The 24264-nt window shown below is 41.4% G+C and overlaps 4 protein-coding genes and 1 long non-coding RNA gene across 12 annotated transcripts in view; 3 read left to right on the top strand and 2 right to left on the bottom strand.

Annotated features, from left to right (window-relative positions):
* The window catches only part of gnptab (N-acetylglucosamine-1-phosphate transferase subunits alpha and beta), a 41096-nt gene that overhangs the window by 16611 nt on the left and 221 nt on the right, over positions 1 to 24264 (bottom strand). The gene's annotated exons all lie outside the window — the stretch shown is intronic.
* LOC144035644 (N-acetylglucosamine-1-phosphotransferase subunits alpha/beta-like) lies at positions 180 to 9178 on the top strand. 2 transcript variants are annotated; one of them, XR_013288474.1, is made up of 19 exons: positions 180 to 327; positions 695 to 780; positions 1637 to 1756; positions 2785 to 2987; positions 3161 to 3225; positions 3311 to 3445; positions 3547 to 3711; positions 3830 to 4039; positions 4246 to 4416; positions 4846 to 4981; positions 5068 to 5225; positions 5322 to 5521; positions 5603 to 5822; positions 5914 to 6006; positions 6091 to 6176; positions 6245 to 6343; positions 6419 to 6656; positions 6731 to 6818; positions 6901 to 6958. XR_013288474.1 is itself a non-coding variant. In XM_077545512.1 (19 exons), exons 1-19 carry the CDS (start codon positions 211 to 213, stop codon positions 6970 to 6972), a joined length of 2592 nt encoding a protein of 863 aa, XP_077401638.1. In that variant the 5' UTR covers positions 180 to 210; the 3' UTR covers positions 6973 to 9178. The 2 variants fall into 2 exon arrangements, 1 of the variants encoding a protein (XP_077401638.1); XM_077545512.1 differs by having other exon boundaries at positions 6419 to 6586; positions 6901 to 9178.
* Positions 1066 to 16965, bottom strand: LOC144035657 (uncharacterized). Its single transcript, XR_013288475.1, has 3 exons — positions 16571 to 16965; positions 1859 to 1908; positions 1066 to 1730 (listed from the first exon to the last, which is right to left on the bottom strand). It is a non-coding gene; the product is annotated as an uncharacterized LOC144035657 (long non-coding RNA).
* LOC144035643 (N-acetylglucosamine-1-phosphotransferase subunits alpha/beta-like) lies at positions 9406 to 18741 on the top strand. 2 transcript variants are annotated; one of them, XM_077545511.1, is made up of 19 exons: positions 9406 to 9633; positions 10197 to 10291; positions 10652 to 10771; positions 12209 to 12408; positions 12551 to 12612; positions 12698 to 12832; positions 12935 to 13096; positions 13212 to 13421; positions 13640 to 13810; positions 14427 to 14550; positions 14637 to 14905; positions 15002 to 15201; positions 15283 to 15502; positions 15594 to 15686; positions 15760 to 15845; positions 15918 to 16016; positions 16095 to 16316; positions 16401 to 16488; positions 16562 to 18741. In XM_077545511.1, the coding sequence occupies exons 1-19, from the start codon at positions 9520 to 9522 to the stop codon at positions 16595 to 16597; spliced, it is 2706 nt and encodes a 901-aa protein (XP_077401637.1). In that variant the 5' UTR covers positions 9406 to 9519; the 3' UTR covers positions 16598 to 18741. The 2 variants fall into 2 exon arrangements, with proteins under 2 accessions (XP_077401637.1, XP_077401635.1); XM_077545509.1 differs by having other exon boundaries at positions 9407 to 9633; positions 12206 to 12408.
* On the top strand, positions 19344 to 23061 carry dram1 (DNA-damage regulated autophagy modulator 1). 3 transcript variants are annotated; one of them, XM_077545527.1, is made up of 7 exons: positions 19352 to 19793; positions 20022 to 20089; positions 20933 to 21075; positions 21169 to 21346; positions 22220 to 22278; positions 22359 to 22451; positions 22542 to 23061. In XM_077545527.1, exons 1-7 carry the CDS (start codon positions 19663 to 19665, stop codon positions 22575 to 22577), a joined length of 708 nt encoding a protein of 235 aa, XP_077401653.1. In that variant the 5' UTR covers positions 19352 to 19662; the 3' UTR covers positions 22578 to 23061. The 3 variants fall into 3 exon arrangements, with proteins under 3 accessions (XP_077401654.1, XP_077401653.1, XP_077401652.1); XM_077545528.1 differs by lacking the exon at positions 20022 to 20089 and having other exon boundaries at positions 19344 to 19793; XM_077545526.1 differs by having other exon boundaries at positions 20933 to 21346.

The following is a 24264-nucleotide window of genomic DNA, read 5'->3' as shown; positions in this document are numbered from 1 at the left end:
ATTAGCTTGAAAAATAAACGGTTTACAGGTGATTCAAAATTGAAAGTAACATACAAAATGATTTCACTTTGTGTTTAACTCATGCTTGGACAAAAGAGCATCTTAATTCCTGACACCCACTCTTACAGGTAACTGCTTGTCAAGATTGCATCTACTCATTCAACAGGATTCCAACGCGGGGCTCAGTCAAGCACAAAGGCTCGCGCCAACATGGTACTCAAGCTGCTTTACAGGCTGCCATGCACCTGCCCGTCTCACCGATACAGAATAGAATCTTACTGCATGGGCCTCATTCTTTTGATGCTGTCACTTCAGCTGATCGGAGAGGTGAGTTGACTCTGGTTTTAATTTTACCAAAAATGTCTGCGTGATTTCAATTATAGGAAGAGTTAGGATACGATTGTGACAGTAAACAATTGATATCTCATTATTATTGTTTTCTGTGAAGGGAAATTTGTAAACTGTCAAGAGTTTTGAAGAGGCATTTATCAAAGTGTCAAAATGAGCACCCTAACACTGTAGTTGGCATATTTGTGGATAATAATTTGCTGTTGTCACCACTTGTTTTTACAAGTGGAAACAATGTGGCAGGTTTGAGTGATTAAAGTGCACATGAGGTTAAAGTTGTGTGAAATCAAACGGACGATGTCATCTCAGTATCCTTCCTCGCCTGATGTGAATTCCATACATGTAGTTTGTGGAAGAGCGGAGTCGGGACCGGTTTCATGATGTTTCTGACGTGCACGAGAAAGTGGATGATTGTACGTCGTTCCATAGCAGGTAAGTAATCAATCTCGGAAATGTGTGTGAAACTCTTTTTTTCATGTTGTCATGCCATTTTGTTGGTATCGTGAGCGAGGTTACTGTTCTTGTTTAGCTAACACTGACCTTACCCCAAGCATAAATAAACATGATGCCAAGAAAAGATGCCACGTAACCATTTCTAGGGATGATCACAATATGATGAATATATATATATATATATATATATATATATATATATATATATATATATATATATATATATATATGAACATCACGATATTGTGCAAAGGTTGCCGATACAAAAAAAGCTGCCGATACTGTATGAAAACGCATGATACTTAAAAAAAAAAAAAAAAGGTCATATTGAACAGCAGTGACAGAGAAATAGGCTTGGGGATGTCATGTCATTTCATGTCGCATGCTCCTATTGGCTCAAAAGCAGCGCAAAGTGTCCTGGTCTACATCGTTCACAATATTGCATTTGTTCGGCTGAAGTGGGCAAAAAGTAATGCTTTTGGATGGAGACGTTGAAAAATATTTGCTGGTATGACTGGTTTATGGGAGTAATAACTGCAGCAAAGGCCAAAAACTTCCTAATTAAAATTAAACTGCACTAATAAACTAACCAACAGAGGGTGCTAGAACTGCAAACATGGAACACAACTTCCCCTTTTTAACAGCGGTGCTGCTTTTAGTATCGTAACACGGCGACAATGACAGCAGCAGCAATATTGCCGTGATCGTTATAGCCCTGCCTAAATCTGACAAAAAAAAAAAAAAGTGTAGGGCAACGTATTAAGTTAATGTTAACTTTTGATTTATTTTGTTGTAATATTGTATGCTGCCTTTTCCACTTCTTCATGTCTTGTAGAGAGTGCACGCCCATACCCATTGATCTGGTATACACGTGGGTGAATGGCACAGACGTGGCCTGGCAGAGGGACTTCATGGAGGCTAAAGAGCAACTGGCGGAGGAACAAGGAGTTTTGAGGTATGTGAGGAGGGCAAAGCTAGGGAAGATGACCAGCTCGATGACTTATTGCAAACACTTTGACTGAGCAGTAACATCCTCATTTCTGAGGTTTGGGCCTACCTTATGTGCTCCACTTGTCTCTCCACTTATTAGGTCCAAATGGTACAATGCTGAAAAGGGCAGGACAAGGGTAGTGAGTAGTAGTAGTAGTAGTTCTACCAGTGTGGAGTGAGATAAGGATTGATTATGCAATGCCTATAAAGTCAAAGAAGTAAACAAAATAGTAAGGTTAATAGTGTATAGAAATTTGGAGTGGCCACACCCAATGGGTCTACAGAGACATGTTTGAGAATCAACAACAGCAGGTATGCCCATTAGTTATTAAAGGTTTCCTGGAGTTGCTGCGCAGGCACAGTGAAGCCAGACGGACTTGGCCTAATTGATCCAAGAGTCAGGGAACCCACCCTGGGGGATTCAGTCCACAGGAGACCACCCATGACCAGAGACCCAGGGCGGTCTGCCAGAGTCACCTTGGTACCCCAACCAGCCCCCTTAAGGTGGATGCAGAGACCTCAATACAGTAGAGTAGCTGGACTTTCACATGCCCTGGACCAGCCCCAACAGAACCATGAACAAGGTCAAGAGTGTCTTGTGAGGAATATTTATAGTGTCAGGTGGAGGAGGGTACTTAGTGTAAGATTTAAGAGGCTAGTTACCTGCGGGGCAGACCCGTCCACCTGGACGAACACCGAAAAAGGGGCCAGCTCATCCCACATCTACCTATGACCCCCAAGACAATCCTGCACTGCAGCGCCCAATACCAGTCTTGAAGCACGGATGGCGGATGCGCCAACAAACCAAGAGGCTCCCACAACAGGTCCCAAGGCTAGCCTGGGACCTCACGCCCACAAATCAGACAGTTTGTGGGGATTTCATGTTGACATGCTGGTTCCATTTTTTTTTCTCCAAAATCAAACTTAGCAGTATCCAAACCACATACACGAAAGAAAAATAGACTTTCAAGCCTTTTTACATCTTGTGTCTAGAAGGAAACCACGATGCCCGTTGTCTCAATGCATTGCAGCACCCATGCTGGTGCTCGAGCCTGCCCTACCGGCCAAGATCACCACTCAAGAGCTACCCTCGGTTTTGCCCTCCTTTTCGGCCGCCAAGTCGTTGCTTCGGTTGGCCAAACCCCTCCAACCCGCCGATGCTGTCTCCGTGGTCGTCTTCCATTCCCAGGCTGACGGTAAAGCTCTGCATCTGGCTGATGTAGTCAATAATTATTAATGATGATACTAAGAGTGACATACTCTGTCAAACTCATGGCTGGCTCCATCATGACAGTATTTTTTTTTTTTATTGCGTTCATGACTAACCTCCATTTTTTCGCACGTCTCTTCTTGGTGGATTGTCTTCCAGCTGAAAAGGCCTTGACAGACACGCTCAACGATGACGTTGAATTCTCAATCGCCAAATGTTACCTGGTGAATTCTGATTATCAAAGATGTTCTCTTGGCCTCTCAAAGAGACATCAGCACTTCACATCAGGCCGTATGTTGTGTTTTCCAGTCCACAGACAAAGATGCCCCAGGTCTGATCCAAATGCAGACTCTGGCCTATCTGAGCGGCTTCCCGGGGCCCTTCAAAGAATCACAGGAGCTGCGAGCTAAATTGCCTGCCACCATCACTGACAAGATCACTGCGGTAAAGCTGCTTGTCCATCAGGGAATTATTTTGTTCGGTTACTGCTTTGTGGTGTCATTTGCCATCCAATGATGTGACATGTTTGTAAATGTGTTACTCAGTTGGAGTTGTACCCAGAGGCAAGCATTGCTCTGCTCCACCTCAAGACTCCACAAAATTTGACTGATCTCGTCCACGAGGCTCAAGATAAACTGAAGATGGATGGGAAGGAGCTGGACATCAGCCCTGTGTACTTGTTTTGGGACATGAGTGCCATCATAAAGGTTGTACGTCACTGCCCGTCAACAATCAACATATTGTATGAGTGGTTCTGAAAATTGATTGATTGATCGATCAAGGATGGGTAAGTTAATGCCGATCTGACATTGTCAAACATATTCTCAGTTCTCGCAGGTGCACCCTGTCCCCACAGAAAAAGAGACCAGAGATTTTCTCACACCTAACCGCTTTGAGGACAATGGTGCACTCCTCTATTCCTTACGCTCCGTGGAGAAACACGCTCCGTGGGTGCGTCACGTCTTCATCGTTACAAATGGACAGATTCCCTTTTGGCTCAACCTGAAAAACCCCAGAGTTTCCATTGTCACACATCAGGCAAGCCTCAACTGCCAACTGCTCAGAACATTCTCTGACATGAATTCCTTAGACTAGAAGTGTTAGTGATCAGATCTAGATACGAGTGATTGGATTTTTTTTTCTCTCAGCTTACAGGAACCTGGTTAAACCTGAATGTGTGGCACTTTGCAGCGCTTCTAGATCCTTTATCCCAAATTAACAAGTATGGCCTATCTGAATTATAGGAAATCTTTTTGAACCAGAGCCACCTCCCCACCTTCAGCTCCCCCGCTATAGAAAGCAACCTCCACCGCATCCTTGGAATCTCACAGAAGTTCATTTACCTCAATGATGATGTGATGTTCGGCAAAGACGTATGGTTGGACGACTTCTACACCCCATCCGATGGGCAGAACGTAATTAGAATGGACACACAACCATTCACTAGTGTGGTACCCTGCAAGGTTCTGTGTTTGTACACTTGACTTTAACAGCTTGCAAACATATTTTCTTAATAGCTAACCCTGAGAAAGCTTTATTCTCGGGTGCAAATTCGTGTAGATCATAGGTCTCAAATTACAGTCCGGGAGGGCTGTAATCTAACATGTTTTAGGCGTTTCCCTCCCCCAACACACCTAATTCATAATGTTCAAACCTGATGAATTGATTCAGGTGTGTTTGAGTCGGGAAACCTCTAAAACATGCAGGACTGCAGCCCTTGAAGGCCTTTGTTTAAGACCTATGGTGTAGAATATATCATGTCTTGTTGGACAGAAATGGACTCCTATTTCTCCAACTTGTGTGTAACAGCACACTAATAAAAGTGGTTTCTTACTTTCTGGCAGGTTTATCAAGCCTGGTATCCAGCCTGGACTGTCCCGAATTGTTCAAAAGGCTGTCAGGGAGACTGGATCAAGAACGGGCACTGTGACCAGGCGTGCAACAATGCTGCCTGTCAATGGGATGGAGGAGACTGCAAAGGTAAAGTGATCAACAACAGTCGTGCCACACAATTGGACTGACTCTGCCTTTAAATACATTGTCATGCTTCTATTTGACTTGTGCAGCAAGAAACCGCAGGTCTATAAGCAGCGCTGGTGATGGCGACTTTTCTCAAGCTAACAAGACTCAGGCAACCAGGCAGAGGTCACGATCGACACAAAAAACATCGAGCTTCTTTGCAAATGAGAATAAGAACAAAAGAGACCCCAAAATCCAAGAGAAGGTCAAATATTTTCAAGACCTACTTAAGTATGGCCAATTCTAACTTTGTATCGTATCTTGCAATCTTAAGTGGCAAAGTTTCCTTTTTATTTAACAGGAAGAGGATCATCTACAAAGAGTGTTAACATATGAGACGGATGGGGCCGCCATTGGGCGAAAGCTGCAAGAAACTTTTGTCGACACACTGCACTACGTAGACAGGCTATACAACAAGAAGTTTGGCCCCTTGGTCCGAAAAGTGATTGCACATGCGCCCCATATGATTGACAAGCTTGTGATGCAGGAGCTGCAGGACACGTGAGGACTCAAAAGTTTTGATTGCAGGCCTTCTTTCAGGGCTGCCTGCTGAGGCTGCCTTGCTCATTTTTGTGTGTGCAGATTCCCACAAGAATTTCAGAAGACCTCAAGCCACCATTTTCGTCATGCAGATGACATGCAATTTGCCTTTTCCTACTTTTATTTCCTGATTGGTGTCAACCTGCAGGCTAACATCTCAGAAGTGTTTCACACTGCTGACAAAGACCATTCCGGCGTTCTGTCTGATAAGGAAATTCAAGCTCTGGCCATGCAAATCTACAAGCAACAGCTCAAACCCGAGGTGGGTCTGGTTATGAAATATTTACTGAATAACTGCTCAAAATAATGTATATTGAATCAGACATCCAACATTATTCTGTGAATACTTCAAGGACTTGACCCGTTTGAGGAATCAGTTGATCAACTGCTCTCAATCACTTCCAAAAGAAGTCAGCCAGATCCACAGGGCAAAACCCAGTCAGGAGGTCAAAACCTTAAATTTTTGCTTTGCGCTTTTTAAAATGTTAGCAGCTTTTGACAAATCAATGGTTTCCTCATCTACTGTACAGTCTCAGGTCACAGAGGAACTCGTCATGAACTGCAAGCCTGTCACAGATCGCATTCGCAGTACCTTTGCAGACCAGAAGAAGTACAAGTGAGAGTTTTTCTGACACCACGTAGAGATTAACAACCTCCTCTGCTAAAACGTCGACTGTCCAACAGGTATAAGATCATGGGTTCAAATGATGTACACTTCAAGTTGCTCAACAATGACCTGGCTGACGCGGCTCACATATTTGATGACATTCATCAACAACCAAGGTGAGAAACCTCCAAGCGTTAAAAAGCAATTCAGTTCCTGCAGTTTGTATAGCTTCTGTACTTCCCCTCTAACAGGAAGTTCGTCTGCATAAATGATGAGATTGACCACACCAAAAGCAATGCTATGGGAGTGAAAAAAAAGTTGATGGAATTTTACCAATCCATGTTCCCGCAACCGTCACAATTTGAGCTCCACAAAGACATGCCCAACAAGTTCCTGCACATGGATGAACATCGGGAATGGTAGGAATCATGATGAAGGCATTAGTTCTGCGGAGGACGCAAGATCACAGCTTGCAGAGCAGCGAGCACAGTAATCCACACAAACACACTATGGGCGCACACCAAAAACAAGACCAAAAAGTAACCATTCCGCCCATTCCCCAGGCAAGCTTACCAGAACAAGATGCGCTTCTACAGATACTCTGCCATTGTGGTCCTTGTCATCTTCGCTTTCAAGTTCTTCGCCGCAAAGGTCAGGATCCATGAAAAGTTTATTTACCCATTCAAGGGCCATCACTCACACTGTCCCCCACTTTTTTTTTTTTTTTTTGCAGATGGCTCACCTGAGACAAAAGCTGCTGCGTAAATGCAAAGAGGCCAAGAACGAGAAACTACAGATAATATGAAGGAGGACGACAACGCCATCCGGTGACCCAGAAGAAGACTTCCATGGTGTCTTTTTGCCACTGGGACCCAGATTCACAAAATAATTCAAAAAGGGAAATCAAATCTATCTGTGTAGATCCTCAGTCATCCAGGTCATGGTGCTGGAAAAGCAACGCCCCCACCGCTGGCACCCCTGGACAAGTCCAGTTGCCTCGATTCAAGTTTTGTGCATTTCGGAAACAACTCCAGTGCTAGACGCGTTTGCCTTATTTTTCCTACCCTGAAGCATTTTTATGAATTAAGAACTAAATGAACAAATGGAAGGATTTTGGATGGTATTATCTTGCCTTTTGAAATGAGATATGTTATCTCACATATTAAAACAGTTCCTGAGTGTCCCTAGGAAAGGTTATTCTAGTTAACAAAAACTAACGTAATAACTACTAAAATAGAATTTTCGTTAACGAAATAAACTTTTCTTTTCTTTTTATCTGAAAACAAATGTAGTGGTTCTTATCCTTGTTAGCGGGACTAAACCCCACGAGTTTCCTATGTACACCAACCAAGCAATGAAGCGTGTTCACCTGCAACCAACGATGGCCAAGCGGTGTCGGGTCTTGACCTCCGCCGAACCGCTGAGACTGACCCACCCAACCCCTGGGGTTCGATCAAACCCAGGTTAAGAACCACTGCTATAATTATGGCAAAAATGTCCTTTGGTTCCTCTTTAGCAATTAATTAAGAAGCAACGTCATCTAGCAGGCAATAAAAAAACGCCACAAGATGGCTCCTAGTTTTATGCTTAGTTTTAGTTTAGTTTAGTTAGTTTCAGTGTAGTTTTTTTTTTTTCATCATGTATTGTGTGCAAGATAGTAAGTATTGTATAGTAAAAAAAAAAAACTAAAAACATTTGTCTTTTGGCCTGAATGTCTCTCCAGCTTTTGTCATTTAACTCAGCTTGAAATGCAACTCTAGGTAATATGTCCTTACCTTATTTGGGTTCATATATGAAAATATACAAACAAGGCCTCCTAGCTTTATTAAATTTGGGTTGTGATGAATCTAACTTTCAAATAAGTATTATTCCCTGCACTTAATCTAGTTCAAAGTCTGTGGACTGTGGACAGTAATTAATTTGCCGAGGTGGGCATTCCATCAATATTGACGAAAGCTCCGTCAATCCGTCATCGTCGGACGCCCATTTTTGTTGACGATTGACGGGAAACTTTGAAAATTGGACAAATTTTGCATTGACGGAAGTGGGTTTTGGGGGGTGAAAAAAAGTATTTCCATTACATCTTACTTACAAAATACTTCTCAAATAAAACGTAAAAACTATTTTGTGATATTTGAGAATTTTTTTCCCCACAATTACTCTTCATTCATTGTTCATTTATTTCAGGCAGCAATCAACAATTTATCAATTTCTCCAGACAATACTCAACTAAACCTAGCCTGAAAAGGAGTGTGAGGAAGAAAAACTTATTAAGTCCCATCCCCCATCTCATTCATATCAAACTATGAAAATAAATTTAGCTACTTTCCTGCAAGCTTGCAGTACCTAACAGCGGTTTTCATGAACACTGAAAAACAGATGTGTCTACAAACAGAACTAAAACAATGTGTTAATTAACTAACGTGACATCAAAAGCTCATACCAGTAATGGTAATGAAAATTAACAATACCGGCCTGGGTAAGAGACAAACAGCACATATACTATCACAATAAGATGGAAGATTGATGCAAGTTTAAGATGCACTCTCCCAATACTGAAACCAAACCATATGTCTATAGAACAGTTTGAATCTGTGGATGTGTTGGCATTGCTTGTGTTGTACCACTAAGCTGTTCCAAAGTTTGACCCCACAAAAACCTTTACGAACAGTTCTAAATTGAGGTCATATAAAATTTTGACATTTTCTTTTTTTTTTTTTATAAAAATATATTATAAGTTATTAAGCAGTAATTCGTGAAATGCTTTAAGTAAGAGTATTAAAGTATTATACTTTATAAGGTCATGTAATGTAAACAACTTTGACTGAATAAACAGACCATGAGTGTGACCAGAAAAAACAACTTTATGAATTATCCGCATTGCCCGTTTCAGTAAGATTACTAGAGGATTAATTGTACATTGATAAGTGTTTCCCCCACTCTTCGACACAGTAGTTGGAATATGGTTGTATCAACGTGCAATAAAGTATACAAAGTGCATTTCCATCCAAGCAATGTTTCACTTTGTTAATAATTGAGTCTCATCTACATTTTCAATCTGAACACCATCAATAGTTATATGCAATTAATAATTACTCTTAACATTACCAAACATCATAACTTTTGTTTTGTGTAAATTTAGAGAGAATTTGTTTATGTCCATCCACTTTTTGACTCATTATAAGTATTATTACTATCAAATATGTTTGGATCAAAATGTTTTCAGTTACTGTTCCACTACTGTAAATTGCTAACGCCCATTCTTACAGGTTAACTGCTTGTCAAGATTGCATCTACTCATTCAACAGGATTCCAACACTGGGCTCAGTCAAGAACAACGTTACACGCCAACATGGTACTCAAGCTGCTTCACAGGCTGCCATGCTGCCTGTCTCACCGATACAGAATAGTAGCTTACTGCATGGGCCTCATTTTTATGATGCTGTCACTTCAGCTGATCGTCGAGGTGAGTTGACTGTGTGATTTCAATTATAGGAAGTTAGGATAACTTACGATTGTGACAGTAAACAATTTATATCTCATTATTATTGTTTGCGGTGAAGGGATATTTGTAAACTGTCAAGAGTTTTGAAGAGGCATTTATCAAAGTGTCAAAATGAGCACCCTAACACTGTAGTTGGCATATTTTTGGATACTAATTTTCTGTTGTCACCACTTGTTTTTACAAGTGGAAACAATGTGGCAGGTTTGGCAATTACAGCAAGTTAGGATAACTTACGATTGTGACAGTAAACAATTGATATCTCATTATTATTGTTTGCTGTGAAGGGATATTTGTAAACTGTCAAGAGTTTTGTCAAGAGAGGTATTTATCAAAGTGTCGAAAATAGCAGCCAAACACTGTAGTCAGTTACTGGATGGACTAATTATCTGTTGGCGCAACTTGTTTTACAACATAATGGAAACAATGGTGCGGGTTTGAGTGATGAGTGTGCACATGGGTTGAAATTGTATAAATCAAACGGATGATGTCATCTCAATATACTGATGTGAATTGCATACATGCAGTTTGTGGAAGAGTGGAGTTCGGACCGGTTTCACCAGTTTCATGAGGTTTCTGATATGCACAAGAAAGTTGATAATTGTACGTCGTTCCACAGCAGGTAAGTGATCTCATTCTCAGGAATGTGTGTGAAACTCTTGTTTTGTATTCATACCATTTCATACCATTTTGTTTGTACAGAGAGCGGGGTTAGTGTTCTTTAGTTAACACTGATCTTACCCCAAGCATAAATAAACATGATGCCAAGTACCCAAGTCAGAGATGGGACATTACGATATGAACCTCACCATACGATAATTATCACGATATTGTGGGGAGTTTAGCGAGAACATCATAGCTCACAATGCTGTTAAAACATGTCCTCTTTAACTACATCCATAAACATCCTCTTTGGTCCACTATGTATGAGCACAATACAGACCAACAAGTCCTAGTCCCTCGACTTCTTCATGTCTTGTAGAGAGTGCACGCCCATACCCATTGATCTGGTATACACGTGGGTGAATGGCACGGATGTGGCCTGGCTGATGGACTTCATGGAGGCCAAAGAGCAACTGGCGAAGAAACAAGGAGTTCCGAGGTAGGTGAGGAGTGCAAAGCTAGTGATGATGACCAGCTCGATGTTTATTGCAAGCACTTTGACTGAGTTGTACCATCCTCATTTCTGAGGTTTAGGCCTATCTTATGTGCTGCACTTGTCTCTCCACTTATTAGGTCCAAATGATACAATGTCGAAAAGGGCAGGACAGTACTAGTCTACCAGTGCGTGGTGGGATAGGGATTGATTATGCAGTGCCTAAACAACAGTACAAACCAGTAGTCAAAGAAGTAAACAAAAAACGTAAGGTTAATTGTTTATAGCAATTTGGAGTGGCCACAGACCCTGAAACTAGATTAAATGGGCATGGGTCTATAGAAACATATTTGGGAATCAACAACAGCAAGGATACACAGATGCGAAAGGTTTCCTGGAGTTGCTGTGCAGGCACAGTGAGGACAGACGGACTTGGCCTAACCGATTCAAGAGTCAGGGCGGCACCCATCCTGGAGGGTCCAATCAACAGGAGACAACCCATGACCAGAGACCCAGGGCGGTCTGCCAGACTAACCTTGATACCCGAACCGGCCCCCTGAAGGTGGACGCAGAGAACTCAATACAGACAAGTGGAGCAGCTGGATTTTGACATGCCTTGGACCAGTTCCCAATGGAACCATGAATATGAGCAAGGCGAAGAGTGATTTGTGAGGAATATTTATAGTGTCAGGTGTGATTGTATAGTAGGGCTGGAAAACAAAGTCGACAAGGTCTGTTGGGTTGATCCCAAAAATTGGTTGACGCAAAAAAAAAATAAAAAAAATAAACATGTGGCACGCGGAAGTTGCCGGAACCAACATTTTGTGTTTCCGCACGGACGAGTCCCACGGCCATCAACAAAACACTACCAAGACGCTTCCTAGGATTTGTTTGTGGTCTCTTTAGACTGAAAAGGGAGACAATTGTAGTTTAACGTATTACTGCAAAGCAGAGCTTTAAACACGGAAATGTGAGGCACATGACGGCGAGCCGACCCGCTGCATCGGCGGCTGCTCAATGCTCACCCTCTGCTGGAGGTAATAGCAATGCAACTTTAAGACTGTGTGCGTTTCAAAGTGAATAAACACAGAACAAAGTTAATCTCCGTTACAATACGCTTTACGGGGGCCAAGCGTCTTCCACTGATTACTTGATGAATCGATTGGGATAATCGATCCAGAGTGTACCGATACACCCCAAGGCAGTCGCGCAGCAGTCTTGAAGCACGGATGGCGGATGCAGCAACAAACCAAGAGGCTCCCACAACAGGTCCCAAGGCTAGCCTGGGACCCCACACCCACAGCTCAGAGAGTTTGTGAGGATTTCATATTGACATGCAGATTCCATTTTTTTCTTACCAAAATTAAACTTAACAGTATTCAAAACACATACAATAGAGAAAAATAGACTTTCAAGCCTTTTCTACATTTTTTTGTCTAGAAGGAAACCACGATGCCCGTTGTCTCAATGCATTGCAGCACCCATGCTGGTGCTTGAACCTGCCCTACCGGCCAGCATCACCACTCAAGAGCTACCCTTGGTTTTGCCCTCCTTTTCGACCGCCAAGTCAGTGCTTCGGTTGACCAAACCCCTCCAACCCTCCGATGCTGTCTCCGTGGTCGTCTTCCATTCCCAGGCTGACGGTAAAGCTCTGCATCTGGCTGATGTGGCACATAATTATTTAACTCATGGGGCTCCATCATGATGGTAAATAATCTGTTCATTGTGTTTATGACTAACCTAGTTTTTTTTTTGTATGTCTCTTCATGGTGGATTGTCTTCCAGCTGAAAAGGCCTTGACAGACACGCTCAATGATCACAAATTCTCAATCGCCGAATGTTACCTGGTGAATTCAGATTTTCAAGGATGTTCTCTTGCCGTTTCAACGTGACATCAGCACTTCACATCAGGCCGTATGTTGTGTTTTCCAGACCACAAACAAAGATGCTCCAGGTCTGTTTCAAATGCAGACTCTGGCCTATCTGAGCGGCTTCTCAGGGTCCTTCAATGAATCACAGGAGCTGCGAGCTAAATTGCCTGCCAACATCACTGACAAGATCACTGCGGTAAAGCTGCTTGTCCATCAGGGAATTCTTTTTGTTCGGTTACTGCTTTGTGGTGTCATTCTCCATCCAATGATGTGACATGTTTGTATATGTGTTCCTCAGTTGGAGTTGTACCCAGAGGCCAGCATCGCTCTGCTCCACCTCAAGACTCCACAAAATTTGATTGATCTCCTCCAAGAGGCTCAAGATAAACTGAAGATGGATGGGAAGGAGCTGGCCATCAGTCCTGTGTACATGTTTTGGGACCTGAGTGCCATCATAAAGGTTGTACATCACTGCCCGTCAATAATTAATATGAGTGGTTCCGAAAATGGATTGATTGATGGATCATGGTTGGATAAATACCGATCTGACATTGTTGAACCTATTGTTTTCTCAGTTCTTTCAGATACACACTGTCCATACAAAAAAAGAGACCAGAGATTTTCTCGCACTTAACCGCTTTGAGGACAATGGCGCACTCCTCTATTCATTACGCTCCGTGGAGAAATATGTTCCGTGGGTGCGTCACGTCTTCATCGTCACAAATGGACAGATTCCCTCCTGGCTGAACCTGAAAAACCCCAGAGTTTCGATTGTCACACATCAGGCAAGCCTCAACTGCCAACTGCTCAATTAGAAAATTATCTGACAGGAATTCCTTACACAAGTAGAAATTATTTTAGTGATCAGATCTAGATACGAGTGATTGGATTTTTTTTTTTCTCTCAGCTTACAGGAACCTGGTTAAACCTTAATGTGTGGCACTTTGGAGTGCTTCTAGATCCTTTATCCCAAATTAACAAGTATGGCCTATCTGAATTATAGGAAATCTTCTTGAACCAGAGCCACCTCCCCACCTTCAGCTCCCCCGCTATAGAAAGCAACCTCCACCGCATCCTTGGAATCTCACAGAAGTTCATTTACCTCAATGATGATGTGATGTTCGGCAAAGACGTATGGTTGGACGACTTCTACACCCCATCCGATGGGCAGAACGTAATTAGAATGGACACACAACCATTCACTAGTGTGGTGCCCTGCAAGGTTCTGTGTTTGTACACTTGACTTTAACAGCTTGCAAACATTTTCTTAGTAACCCTGAGAAAGCTTTGTTCTCGGGTGCAAATTTGTGTAGATCGTAGGTCTCAAACTCCAAACTTCCAGGGTCGTAATAAAGCATGTTCTAGAGCAGGGGTGCTGAAGTTCGGTCCTCGAAAGCCCCCATCCAGCCCGTTTTCCATGTTTTCTTCCTGCAGCATAGCTGAATCTAATGATCAGCAAGCTTTGCAGAAGCCTGATAATGATCCTGATCATGAATCAGGTGTGTTAGTGCAGAGAAACATGGAAAACAGGCTTGACAGGGGCTCTCGAGGACCGAACTTGAGGATCTCTCCTCCAACATATCTGATTCAAACCCGATAACAATCCCGATCATTTAATTCAGGTGTGTTGGAGTGGGGAAACCTCTAAAACATGCAGGACTGCGGCCCTTAAGGACCTAAGTTTGAGCCTATGGTGGAAAATAGATCATGTCTTGTTGGACAGAAATAGATTCCTTTTCCTCCAACTTCCGTGTGACAGAACACAAAAGTGTCTTCTTGCTGCCTGGCAGGTTTACCTCGCCTGGAATGTCCCAGCATGTTCAAAAGGCTGTCAAGCAGACTGGATCAAGAACGGGCACTGTGACCAGGCGTGCAACAATGTTGCCTGTCAATGGGATGGAGGAGACTGCAAAGGTAAAGTGATCAACAACAGTCGTGCCACACAATTGGACTTACTCTGCCTTTAAATACATTGTCATGCTTTTATTTGACTTGTGCAGCAAGAAACCGCAGGTCTATACGCAGCGCTGGTGATGGCGACTTTTCTCAAGCTAACAAGACTCAGGCAACCAGGCAGAGGTCACGATCAACACAAAAAACACAGAGTTTGTTCTTGTATCAAAATGAGGACAAAAGAGATCCCAAAATCCAGAGCGAACAGCACGGAAGAAAACTGATGACTGACATGGAAGTGGTCGGCAGGACAGATCCAATGGGGATGACGCTCCATCAGATGCCTTCTACCAAAGGCTTCCTGCTGTGGAAGAAGGTCAAATACTTTCAAGACCTACTTAAGTATGGCCAATTCTAACTTTGTATCGTATCTTGCAATCTTAAGTGGCAAAGTTTCCTTTTTATTTAACAGGAAGAGGATCATCTACAACGAGCCTTAACATATGAGACGAATGGTGCCGCCATTGGCCGAAAGTTGCAAGACGCTTTTGTCGACTCATTGCGCTACGTAGACAGGCTATACAACCAAAGGTTTGGCCGCTTGGCCCGAAAAGTGATTGCACATGCGCCCCATATGATTGACAAGCTTGTGATGCAGGAGCTGCAGGACACGTGAGGACTCAAAAGTTTTGATTGCAGGCCTTCTTTCAGGGCTGCCTGCTGAGGCTGCCTTGCTCTTTTTTGTGTGTGCAGATTCCCACAAGAATTTCAGAAGACCTCAAGCCACCATTTGCGTCATGGAGATGACATGCAATTTGCCTTTTCCTACTTTTATTTCCTGATGAGCATCAAGCAGCAGGCTAGCATCTCTGAAGTGTTTCACACTGCTGACAAAGACCATTCCGGCGTTCTGTCTGATAATGAAATTCAAGATCTGGCCATGCAAATCTACAAGCAACAGCTCAAACCCGAGGTGGGTCTGGTTATGAGATATTTACTGAATAACTGCTCAAAATAATGTATATTGAATGTGACATGTGACATTATTCTGTGGCTCCTTTAAGGACTTGACCCGTTTGAAGAATCAGTTGATCAACTGCTCTCAATCACTGCCAAAAGAAGTCAGCCAGATCCACAGGGCGAAACCCAGTCAGAAGGTCAAGAACCTTACATTTTTGCTTTGCGCCTTTTAAAATGGTTAGCAGCTTTTGACAAATCAATGGTTTCCAGTCTCAGGTCACAGAGGAACTATTCATGAACTGCAAGCCCGTCACGGATCGCATTCGCAGTACCTTTGCAGACCAGAAGAAGTACAAGTGAGCGCTTTCTGACAACATGTAGAAATTAACAACCTCCATTTATCTGCTAAAAAGTCTACCATCCGACAGGTATAAAGCTCTGAATTCAGATGAGGTACACTTCAAGATGATTCACAATGACCTGGCTGAGGTGGAGCACATATTTGATGACATTCATAGACACCCAAAGTGAGATGAAACGTCTAAGCACTAAAAAGCAATTCAGTTCCTGCTGTTTGTATAGCTTCTGTACCTCCCCTCTAACAGGAAGTTCGTCTGCATTAATGATGACATTGACCACACCAAAAGCAATGCTATGGGAGTGAAAAAAAAGTTGATGGAATTTTACCAATCCATGTTGCCGCAACCGTCCCAGTTTGAGCTCCACAAAGACATGCCCAACAAGTTCCTGCACATGGATGAACTTCGGCAATGGAAGGCATTAGTTCTTCGGAAGAAGCTCGCAGAGCTAGCAGAGCAGCGAGCACAGTAATTCACACAAACACACAATGGTCACACACACAAAAAAAAAACAAGACCAAAAAGTAACCATCCCGCCCGCCCATTCCCCAGGCAAGCTTACCAGAAGAAGATGCGCTTCTACAGATACTTTGCTATTGTGGTCCTTGTCATCTTCGCTTTCAAGTTCTTTGCCACAAAGGTTAGAATCCATGAAAAGTGTATTTACCCATTCAAGGGCCATCACTCACACTATCCCCTTTTTTTGGTTGCAGATGGCTCACCTGATACGAAAGCTGCTGTGCAAATGAAGAGGACAAGTACGAGAAACTACAGATAACATGAAGGAGGAGGATGTGTTGTGGTTTGGTTATTTTTGTTGTCTTTTGTCTATCATGATCAGTGTTTTTTGGGGGTTTTCCTTGTTTCTCCCTTTATCTCATCAAGTGTGATCGCATCCACCTGTGCTTGTCTTCCCTCCCCCTTTTTTCAGCCATTCAGTTCCCTCTGTCACGTGTATCTTGTCCAGGTGTGTCTCATTGACTAATTAGTGAAGGTGTATTTAACTTCTGTTTTTGTTCACTCTGTGACGGTTCATTGTCGCTCCCCCCCACATCCTGCTGTCCCCTCACCAGGTCACTGAGTTTGTCACGTGGATGATGTACTTTGTCATTTTTGCGTTACCTACCCGTGCCATGTTGACCACCTCGTTTTTGTTCTATTAAAACTAGAGATGGGACAATGAAGCCTTGTGAAGCGTTTGAGGCTTTCGGCTGATTGATTTGGAAAAAGAGTCGAAGTTTCAAAGCCCCTTAACTCTTTGACTGCCAGACGTTTTCAAAAACGGGTTGTCGCCAGTGCCAGCCGATTTAAGCATTTTGAGTGATCTTTCAAGGTCCATAGAAAATGTTGTGTTTGGACTATGGAAACACACATACTACCAAATGAAAGACTCTCAGCTTTCATCAGAAAAAAAAAAGTTTGTTTCTACCTTATTCCGTTCTTCAGTAATCAACAATAGAAAATGGTTACTTTCACCGAAATTCTCTCTTTTGAAACAAAAAACATTGACGGCTATAGACGTCAAAAAATCATTAGAACTATTTCTATTAGTTTAACATTTTTCTACTTTTGTTAACAAGAGTATGAAGACCTATATTTTTTATTGTACATTTAGAACAGATATAAAATTTGTGATTAATTGTGAGTTAACTATTGAAGTCATGCGATTGAAAAATTTTATCGCCTGACGCCCCGAATTTTTAATAATCTTTAAGTCGCGTCAGGCGATTAAATTTTTTAATTATAATTAAATCGCCTGACTTCAATGGTTAACTCACGATTAATCACACATTTTATATCTGTATTTTTAATTTTAAAAAATTCTAGGTTTTCATACTCTTGTTAGCAAAAGTGGATTTTTTTTAATAGAAATAGTTCAAATTAATTTTTGACGTCTATAGCCGTCAATGCCAGTGAATGAGTTAATAAAGTATAAATAATACCAAAAATAAAATTAATATTACAAATTACAAAGTGAGAAGCAAAGTTCTTTACAATGAACAACGTACAGAAAATAACAAAGTTAAGCAGTAATACATGAACAGAAGATAAATAATTGTATTTGTTTTATTTTGGTTCCTTGTGCAGTTTAAAGACATTTTCAAGAACGTGCCTGCCGCACATCGCACGATGAATTCGAACCCAATTTGGAGTAAAATCTCACAAATGATGACAGTTGGAAGAGGACGTGAACGACAACGAAGAGAATAATTAGCTTGAAATGCAACACTCGGTAAAATGTCCTGACCTTATTCGGTTCATATATGAAAATAGAATGGCACACCGAATTAAAATGTAATTCTTCTCAAAAGGAATTCAGACCACAAATCCACTTTAGAACTTGGCAACTTGGCAAACAAGGCATACTGGCTTTATTAAATTTGGACAGTGATGAATCTAACTTTCAAGGAGGTATTTATTCACTGCACTTGTGGAAACAAACTAAAACTAATCACATAAATCACTGAATGGTTTGGGTCCTGTACAGTATATGTTAAAGAAATGCTGATTGATTCTAAACTCAGTAGGGCTCTGAGATCTGCAGACTTTGGTCAATTGGTGGCGCCAGAATTCAAAGTAAGCATGGCGTGCCTGCATTTCGCTGTTATGCTGCTCATAAACGGAATAAGCTGACGTCAGTGGAGTGTAAATGCTTTAAATCCAGGGTAAGAACCCCACCACCACCTTTAATTAAAGTATCATAAAGATTTTTTTCTTCTTTCTTTTAGTTATTTTTTAATCCTACTGTTCTTTTACTTTTAAATGTTTCTCTTTTTTAAGTTTTCTGGTCATGTGTTTAAATATTGCCATTGTACGTTCTTTTAGTAATTTTTGTAAGTCTACTTTTATTTTTGATCATTGATCTTGTCTTGATAAATGTATCTTGAACTGTTGTGTTTGTTGCCTTGCCTCATCTTCCCTTAATCAAAACTAACAACAGGGATGTGATTTGACCAAAGTGAAATTATCTGAAAATTTAGCCGGGGGTCTGGGGGCCGCCGGCCCCCCGGAGCTCATGGGTTTTCCATGTTTTTAAGTACTTTCAATGCACTCACATGACAAAGAAATAGACAAAACAACAGCATAAATTTTCAATGTATATTAAACTATCCCATATAAAATGGCAGTTTTAGTCAACTCAAAATCAGTCACATTCAAAAACATTGGACTGCCTTTGCTTTTAAAAACTATCACTGAGAATATCATCATATCTAACTAATGTGATTACTAAGTTAACACATAAATAATGTTTAAGAGTTCAAATTTCATGAACAAATAATTGTATCATGACCAAATAAAAAAGTAATTCATATTAGAACATACCACAAATGTCTTTGTTATAGCAGAAGATGTTATCTGTCAGAGTCATGTGCATACACAATGAACTACTAAAAAAAAAAAAAACGAAAATTTGAAATTTTTATTTTTGGAGATAAAAAAAAAGCGGAATTCCGCGAATTAGCGGATAAATCACATCCCTGTAACAAAGGCCCTTATAGCTCCGTCAGAAATGTGTGTGTAAAAACCCATGCAGCGTTTCATTTGATATTCTAAAACATACTTATAAATTATTTTTCTCACATGTGTCAGTCAAACCCTAAAATACTGTAGTACAGTACGTAGTGACTGTTGCAGAAGACGAAGGAGGACCGTGATGACGTAGTGGAGTCATTTTTGAGGAAGACGACCTGTCGATCACGTGACTAGCGGTTTTGAAAAAAAGAAAAAGAAAAAAGTCACTTCTCTTCCCCCCGCGCTTAAGGTCACACCAGGACGGACCCGCGCGAGTGTGCGTTGTGGATCGCTGCGTGCCATGTGGTGGTTCACGCAAGGTTTGTGCTTCTTGCCCGTCTTTTTGGTGGCGTGGTCCTCCAGCACTTTCATCTTGCCCTACGTCATCGCGGTGCTCAGACGCGACGTGGACGTGTTGTTCCCCTACATTAGGTGAGCGACAAGCGTTCTCTTCGTTCAGGCCTGAAAAGTGGAGGTTTTCGGCGGGGCTCGGCGACTAAGTTTCGTTTCGTTTTCCCTCTTCCGTTGGCTGCTACCCAAATTCCTCCAGCGCGGAAACTTAACTGTTGGTTATAATACGCATATAACTCTCTGTTGTTGAAGCAGGAGAATTCTTTCAAGAAATCAGTTTGAAAGATTTGGCTGTTGTAAACTTTGCAGTGACACAGGAGCAAACCCCCCCGAGAGCTGCATATTCGGATTGATGACATTTGTTTCTGCATGTGCAGGTATTATACACGCTGCAATATTCATCATTACAACGTTAAAAAAAATATAATAATAATAATAATTTGACACGCTGGTATTCTTATTGTACATTCAGATTTTTGTTTGTATTATATGATTATTAAATAATATGCATATGTTAAATCTTACTCTATTTTCATGAATATAATCTAATATATTGCTGCATTGGACGTAATCATGCACTTCACAAGGAAACAACATAACAAAAGGATGTTTGATGATCCATTGACATTGCATCGTCAAAGAGCGCAAGACAATAATTTGTTAAAAGAAATATTATATTTATATTATACACCAAGAAGAGAATTGTTGGACCAACTTAAATTAGTCCAAAGTGAATATATTAAGTGTAATTAACTGTGTGTTCGTTAAATTTAATACTTTGGATTGGAGTCACTTTGGATTAACTTAATTCAGGTGAATACTGTACATTCGGATTAATGAATATAATAATTAAACTTAATATATTCACTTTGGACTCAATTAAATCGTGTGTTACCAATTGAAGCAATTTTTTTAAAAGTAATCTTAAATTGGTCCAACAATTGTCATTCTAAGAGTGTACACATATCTATTTTTTTTTTAAACACAAACACAATTCGGAAATGAGCATGTGTTATTCATTTCAAAAGTTCACTTTTTTTTTGTTACTTCTCATTAGTCACACGTTCCTGGGAACAAAGCAACAAGCGGTCATTCATTGTGCCGTCTTGTCACGCTTCCCACAAATGTCTCACTTCTGCTTTCGGAGGAAAACGAAAGGTGAATGAAAGGGCTCACACACACACACCACGACAAACCTGCACCTGCGTATGTGTGCGTAGGCGTGGCCACCGTCTACTGCAGGTTCAAGTTTGTGGAGAAGCTGAGCGAGGGGACGAGGGTGGCGAGCCCACGCCTGAACAAGACGGCGCTGGCGCTGGGAATGCTCGCCTGCTTGGGAATGAACGTGGTGGCCACGTTCCAGGTGGAGGCTTTCTTCGTCGTCAACACGCACGCCATCAAAGGTTGCGTTGTTTGTTGGGATTTTGCCAGTCACGTGGTCGCCTTTGATTGGCAGGAGACGACGGTGACGGCGGTTCACGATATGGGGGCCTTGCTCTTCTTCGTCACGGGCGTCCTCTACATCCTCTTGCAGTCCGCCATTTCCTACCACTTCTTCCCGTACGGCTCATCCGTGGCGGTGTGTCGGGCGCGGCTGGCTGTGGCCGTCATCGCCTTGCTGGCATTCTTCCCGAGTATCCTTTTTTTCTCACGGTCAAGAAATGCTATACTTACTGAATTCTGAAAGTGTTGTGTTTTTCCATTCCCCATCTGCATAGTTTTCCTAGATAGCGAGTTGTGCCGGATTAAAATTGCTCAACTTGGCCTTGCAAATCATGCAGTTCGGACATTGTCTCCCATTACTCAACTCAACAGAGCACTTTAAAACAACCGTCACTGTTTTCTTAAGATGGAAGCAAAGGGCAGCAGATATAACGAAAACAGCAGAGGCCCCAAAATTGAACCCTGCGGTACACCATACGTTCCACTATACATGTGAATTCATATTTCACATATTTGTCCGACCATTTTCCAATTTTTAAAAATGTTTGAGCTCGACATGGTATGAAGCCATTACAATAATAACAAAATCAAACATATCGACATTCGGGTTGTCACGATACTGAAATGTCAAACTTGTTATCAATACCCAGGAAAATACTCAACACCATTTTCGATACTGCGGAGATTAAAAAAAGAAATACTTTAAAAAAAAAGCATAGATTTTTTTTGTTTTTATGATCATAACCACAAATAATCAATTAAATTAAATGATTAATAATCAGAAAATGAACAGACAATCACTTTTAGTGAATTACATCCACTGTACATTTGAATACAAAACATTCTTTGTTTTTAAAACATCGCTAGCCTAGCGCTAATGCTAAAAGCGAAGGGAGGATCCCATTCAAATGCTAACAGGAAGTTAGCATCGTCTTTGGGAGTGTTTTTCCTTCAAATAACGCAAACCTTGCTTTTTCTTGTCCATCAAGACTGGCTGGTTTAACATCTGTATATGCAGACATTTTCGGCGTGAAATGTTTTCCCTTGACGGCCAAAACCCCAAGCTGTCATTTGTGCATTTTTCGTGAAGCAAAAGGACCTGCACAGAGATGCGGGAAGCGAGGTGGGTGACAAGGACGGATGACCACCGTCACATTAGACGACGACTACGCTGACTTGAAAGTTGTGTTTTGTCAATTTCAGGATTATCCCTTCCACGTGGCCAGCGCCGTGTGCGAGTGGATCGTGGCCTTCAGCTTCGTCTGCTTCTTCCTCACATACATTGACGACTTTAAAGTCAGTCTCACACCTTTTCGTCGTTTCTTTTCAAACTGTGTTTTTTTTTTTTCGTGGTTAACTTGTCTTTTTCGTGTCCTTGTCTCGCAGCTGTTTACCTTGCGGGTGAAGACCGAGATGGGGTAGGATAAAGCAAAAATTGCACTTCCTGTAGCATTTCACGTGCTACTGCACGGACCTCACGTCCGCGAAGAAACTCTTGCACTTTGCTCCACTCTTGCGACACAATGGAGAGAATTTTTTTTTTTTTTTACGAGAAGCCACAGTGGATGCATGATCGACGAGAATTGTGGTCACATGACGCTGTTTAAACAGCCACTTTTATTTTTATACCTTTCTACAAGTTGCTAGTGTAACTGTGTCTGACTGAAAGCACTGTTAACATTTCATGTATTCAAAAAATAATTTTGAAGTAAATTTTCAGAACTATAATCTTCACAGGTAATTTCACAAGGAACTTTTACAATTTCACGAGGACTGCTGGAACAACTATCAGTTATCTATCATGTGCCATCCGGGTAAAAAAGGACCATGATGAAAAGTATTAATTTGATTGTCAATTTAACACTGATGAGAAACAATAAAGACGCTTTGTACATTTTTTTTTTAATATGTATGCATATGATTTGGAGTGTCTATTTTGGATTAATGTTAGGTAACCCTTTCTAATCACTTTTTGTTGCAAAATCTACTTTAATCATGTATGGACAACTCAACATAACGATGCTAGTTATTGAGACCTTTGTCGCCCCCTTGAGGCAAATGCAAGTCTGACACCATACATTTTACAAACCGCTTATCCTCACTTTGTCAAGTCTGTCAATGTTTTAGAGTACACATTTTTAAATACCTATATTTAAAACATTAAAGGGATGCATTACTGTTGAATCATTTTAGCAATAAAAAGTTAATATTTTGTCCAGAATTAATTTGATAACTTCATTACATCATGTACAATGAATAATTTTAAAACCACATTTATCAACTTGCTGTCGACTGAAGATGACATCACCTGTGCTGATGAAATTGGTAACGACCAATCGTGGTTCACCTGTTTTCTGAGTTTGGTCAGCAAACAGAGTAGTTATTGATCGTTACCTATTTCCTCAGCACAGGTGATGTCATCTCCATTCAGCAGCAAGTGGGAAAAAAAGCTGAAAAAAAGGCATTAATTGTTCATGGAAGTTATCACATTAATTATAGACAAAATATTATCCATCCATCCATCCATTTTCTTGACCGCTTTTCCTCACTAGGGTCGCGGGGGTGCTGGAGCCTATCCCAGCTGGCTTCGGGCAGTAGGCGGGGTACACCCTGAACTGGTTGCCAGCCAATCGCAGGGCACACAGAGACGAACAACCATACTCACAATCACACCTATGGAGAATTTGGAGTGTTCAATTAACCTGCCATGCATGTCTTTGGAATGTGGGAGGAAACCGGAGTACCCGGTGAAACCCACACAAGCACGGGGAGAACATGCAAACTCCACCCAGGAAGGCCGAAGACCGGACTCGATCTCACGTCCTCTGCACTGGGAGGCGGACGTGCTAACCAGTCAGCCACCGTGCTGCCCACAAAATATTATGTTCCCTTTAATACCAGTTTTGCACAATTACAATGAAAGGTGCTTCAACTTGATGATTTTAGTGGCCATTGTCGCCCTCTAGTGGCATTTTCTAGATTAACCTTTTAAAAAAAAATAAAATTAATGTTAACAGTTGTAAAATATTCATATTTACACAATTTCACATGTTTCCAATTCCACAGCAAAACATCTCACATTTGAATATGTTTGAATCCTTGTGTGACA

The sequence above is a fragment of the Vanacampus margaritifer genome, chromosome 15, assembly GCF_051991255.1.
Source record: "Vanacampus margaritifer isolate UIUO_Vmar chromosome 15, RoL_Vmar_1.0, whole genome shotgun sequence".
Taxonomy (NCBI): domain Eukaryota; kingdom Metazoa; phylum Chordata; class Actinopteri; order Syngnathiformes; family Syngnathidae; genus Vanacampus; species Vanacampus margaritifer.
Note: the sequence above shows the minus strand (reverse complement) of the source record. Positions and strands in the feature narration are given on the sequence as shown.

What these genes read in the sequence shown, in the direction of transcription:
- LOC144035643 (XM_077545509.1), top strand. Translation starts at nt 9,520, where the DNA reads ATGGTACTCAAGCTGCTTCACAGGCTGCCATGCTGCCTGTCTCACCGA. An exon ending in CTTCCATTCCCAGGCTGACG is followed by an intron (nt 12,409 to 12,550) that starts GTAAAGCTCTGC and finishes ATTGTCTTCCAG; the next exon opens with CTGAAAAGGCCTTGACAGAC. An exon ending in ATGCAGGAGCTGCAGGACAC is followed by an intron (nt 15,202 to 15,282) that starts GTGAGGACTCAA and finishes TTGTGTGTGCAG; the next exon opens with ATTCCCACAAGAATTTCAGA.
- LOC144035644 (XM_077545512.1), top strand. Translation starts at nt 211, where the DNA reads ATGGTACTCAAGCTGCTTTACAGGCTGCCATGCACCTGCCCGTCTCAC. An exon ending in TCACTGACAAGATCACTGCG is followed by an intron (nt 3,446 to 3,546) that starts GTAAAGCTGCTT and finishes TGTGTTACTCAG; the next exon opens with TTGGAGTTGTACCCAGAGGC. An exon ending in GACATTCATCAACAACCAAG is followed by an intron (nt 6,344 to 6,418) that starts GTGAGAAACCTC and finishes CCCCTCTAACAG; the next exon opens with GAAGTTCGTCTGCATAAATG.
- dram1 (XM_077545526.1), top strand. Translation starts at nt 19,663, where the DNA reads ATGTGGTGGTTCACGCAAGGTTTGTGCTTCTTGCCCGTCTTTTTGGTG. An exon ending in GTGTTGTTCCCCTACATTAG is followed by an intron (nt 19,794 to 20,021) that starts GTGAGCGACAAG and finishes TAAACTTTGCAG; the next exon opens with TGACACAGGAGCAAACCCCC. An exon ending in ATTTGTTTCTGCATGTGCAG is followed by an intron (nt 20,090 to 20,932) that starts GTATTATACACG and finishes ATGTGTGCGTAG; the next exon opens with GCGTGGCCACCGTCTACTGC.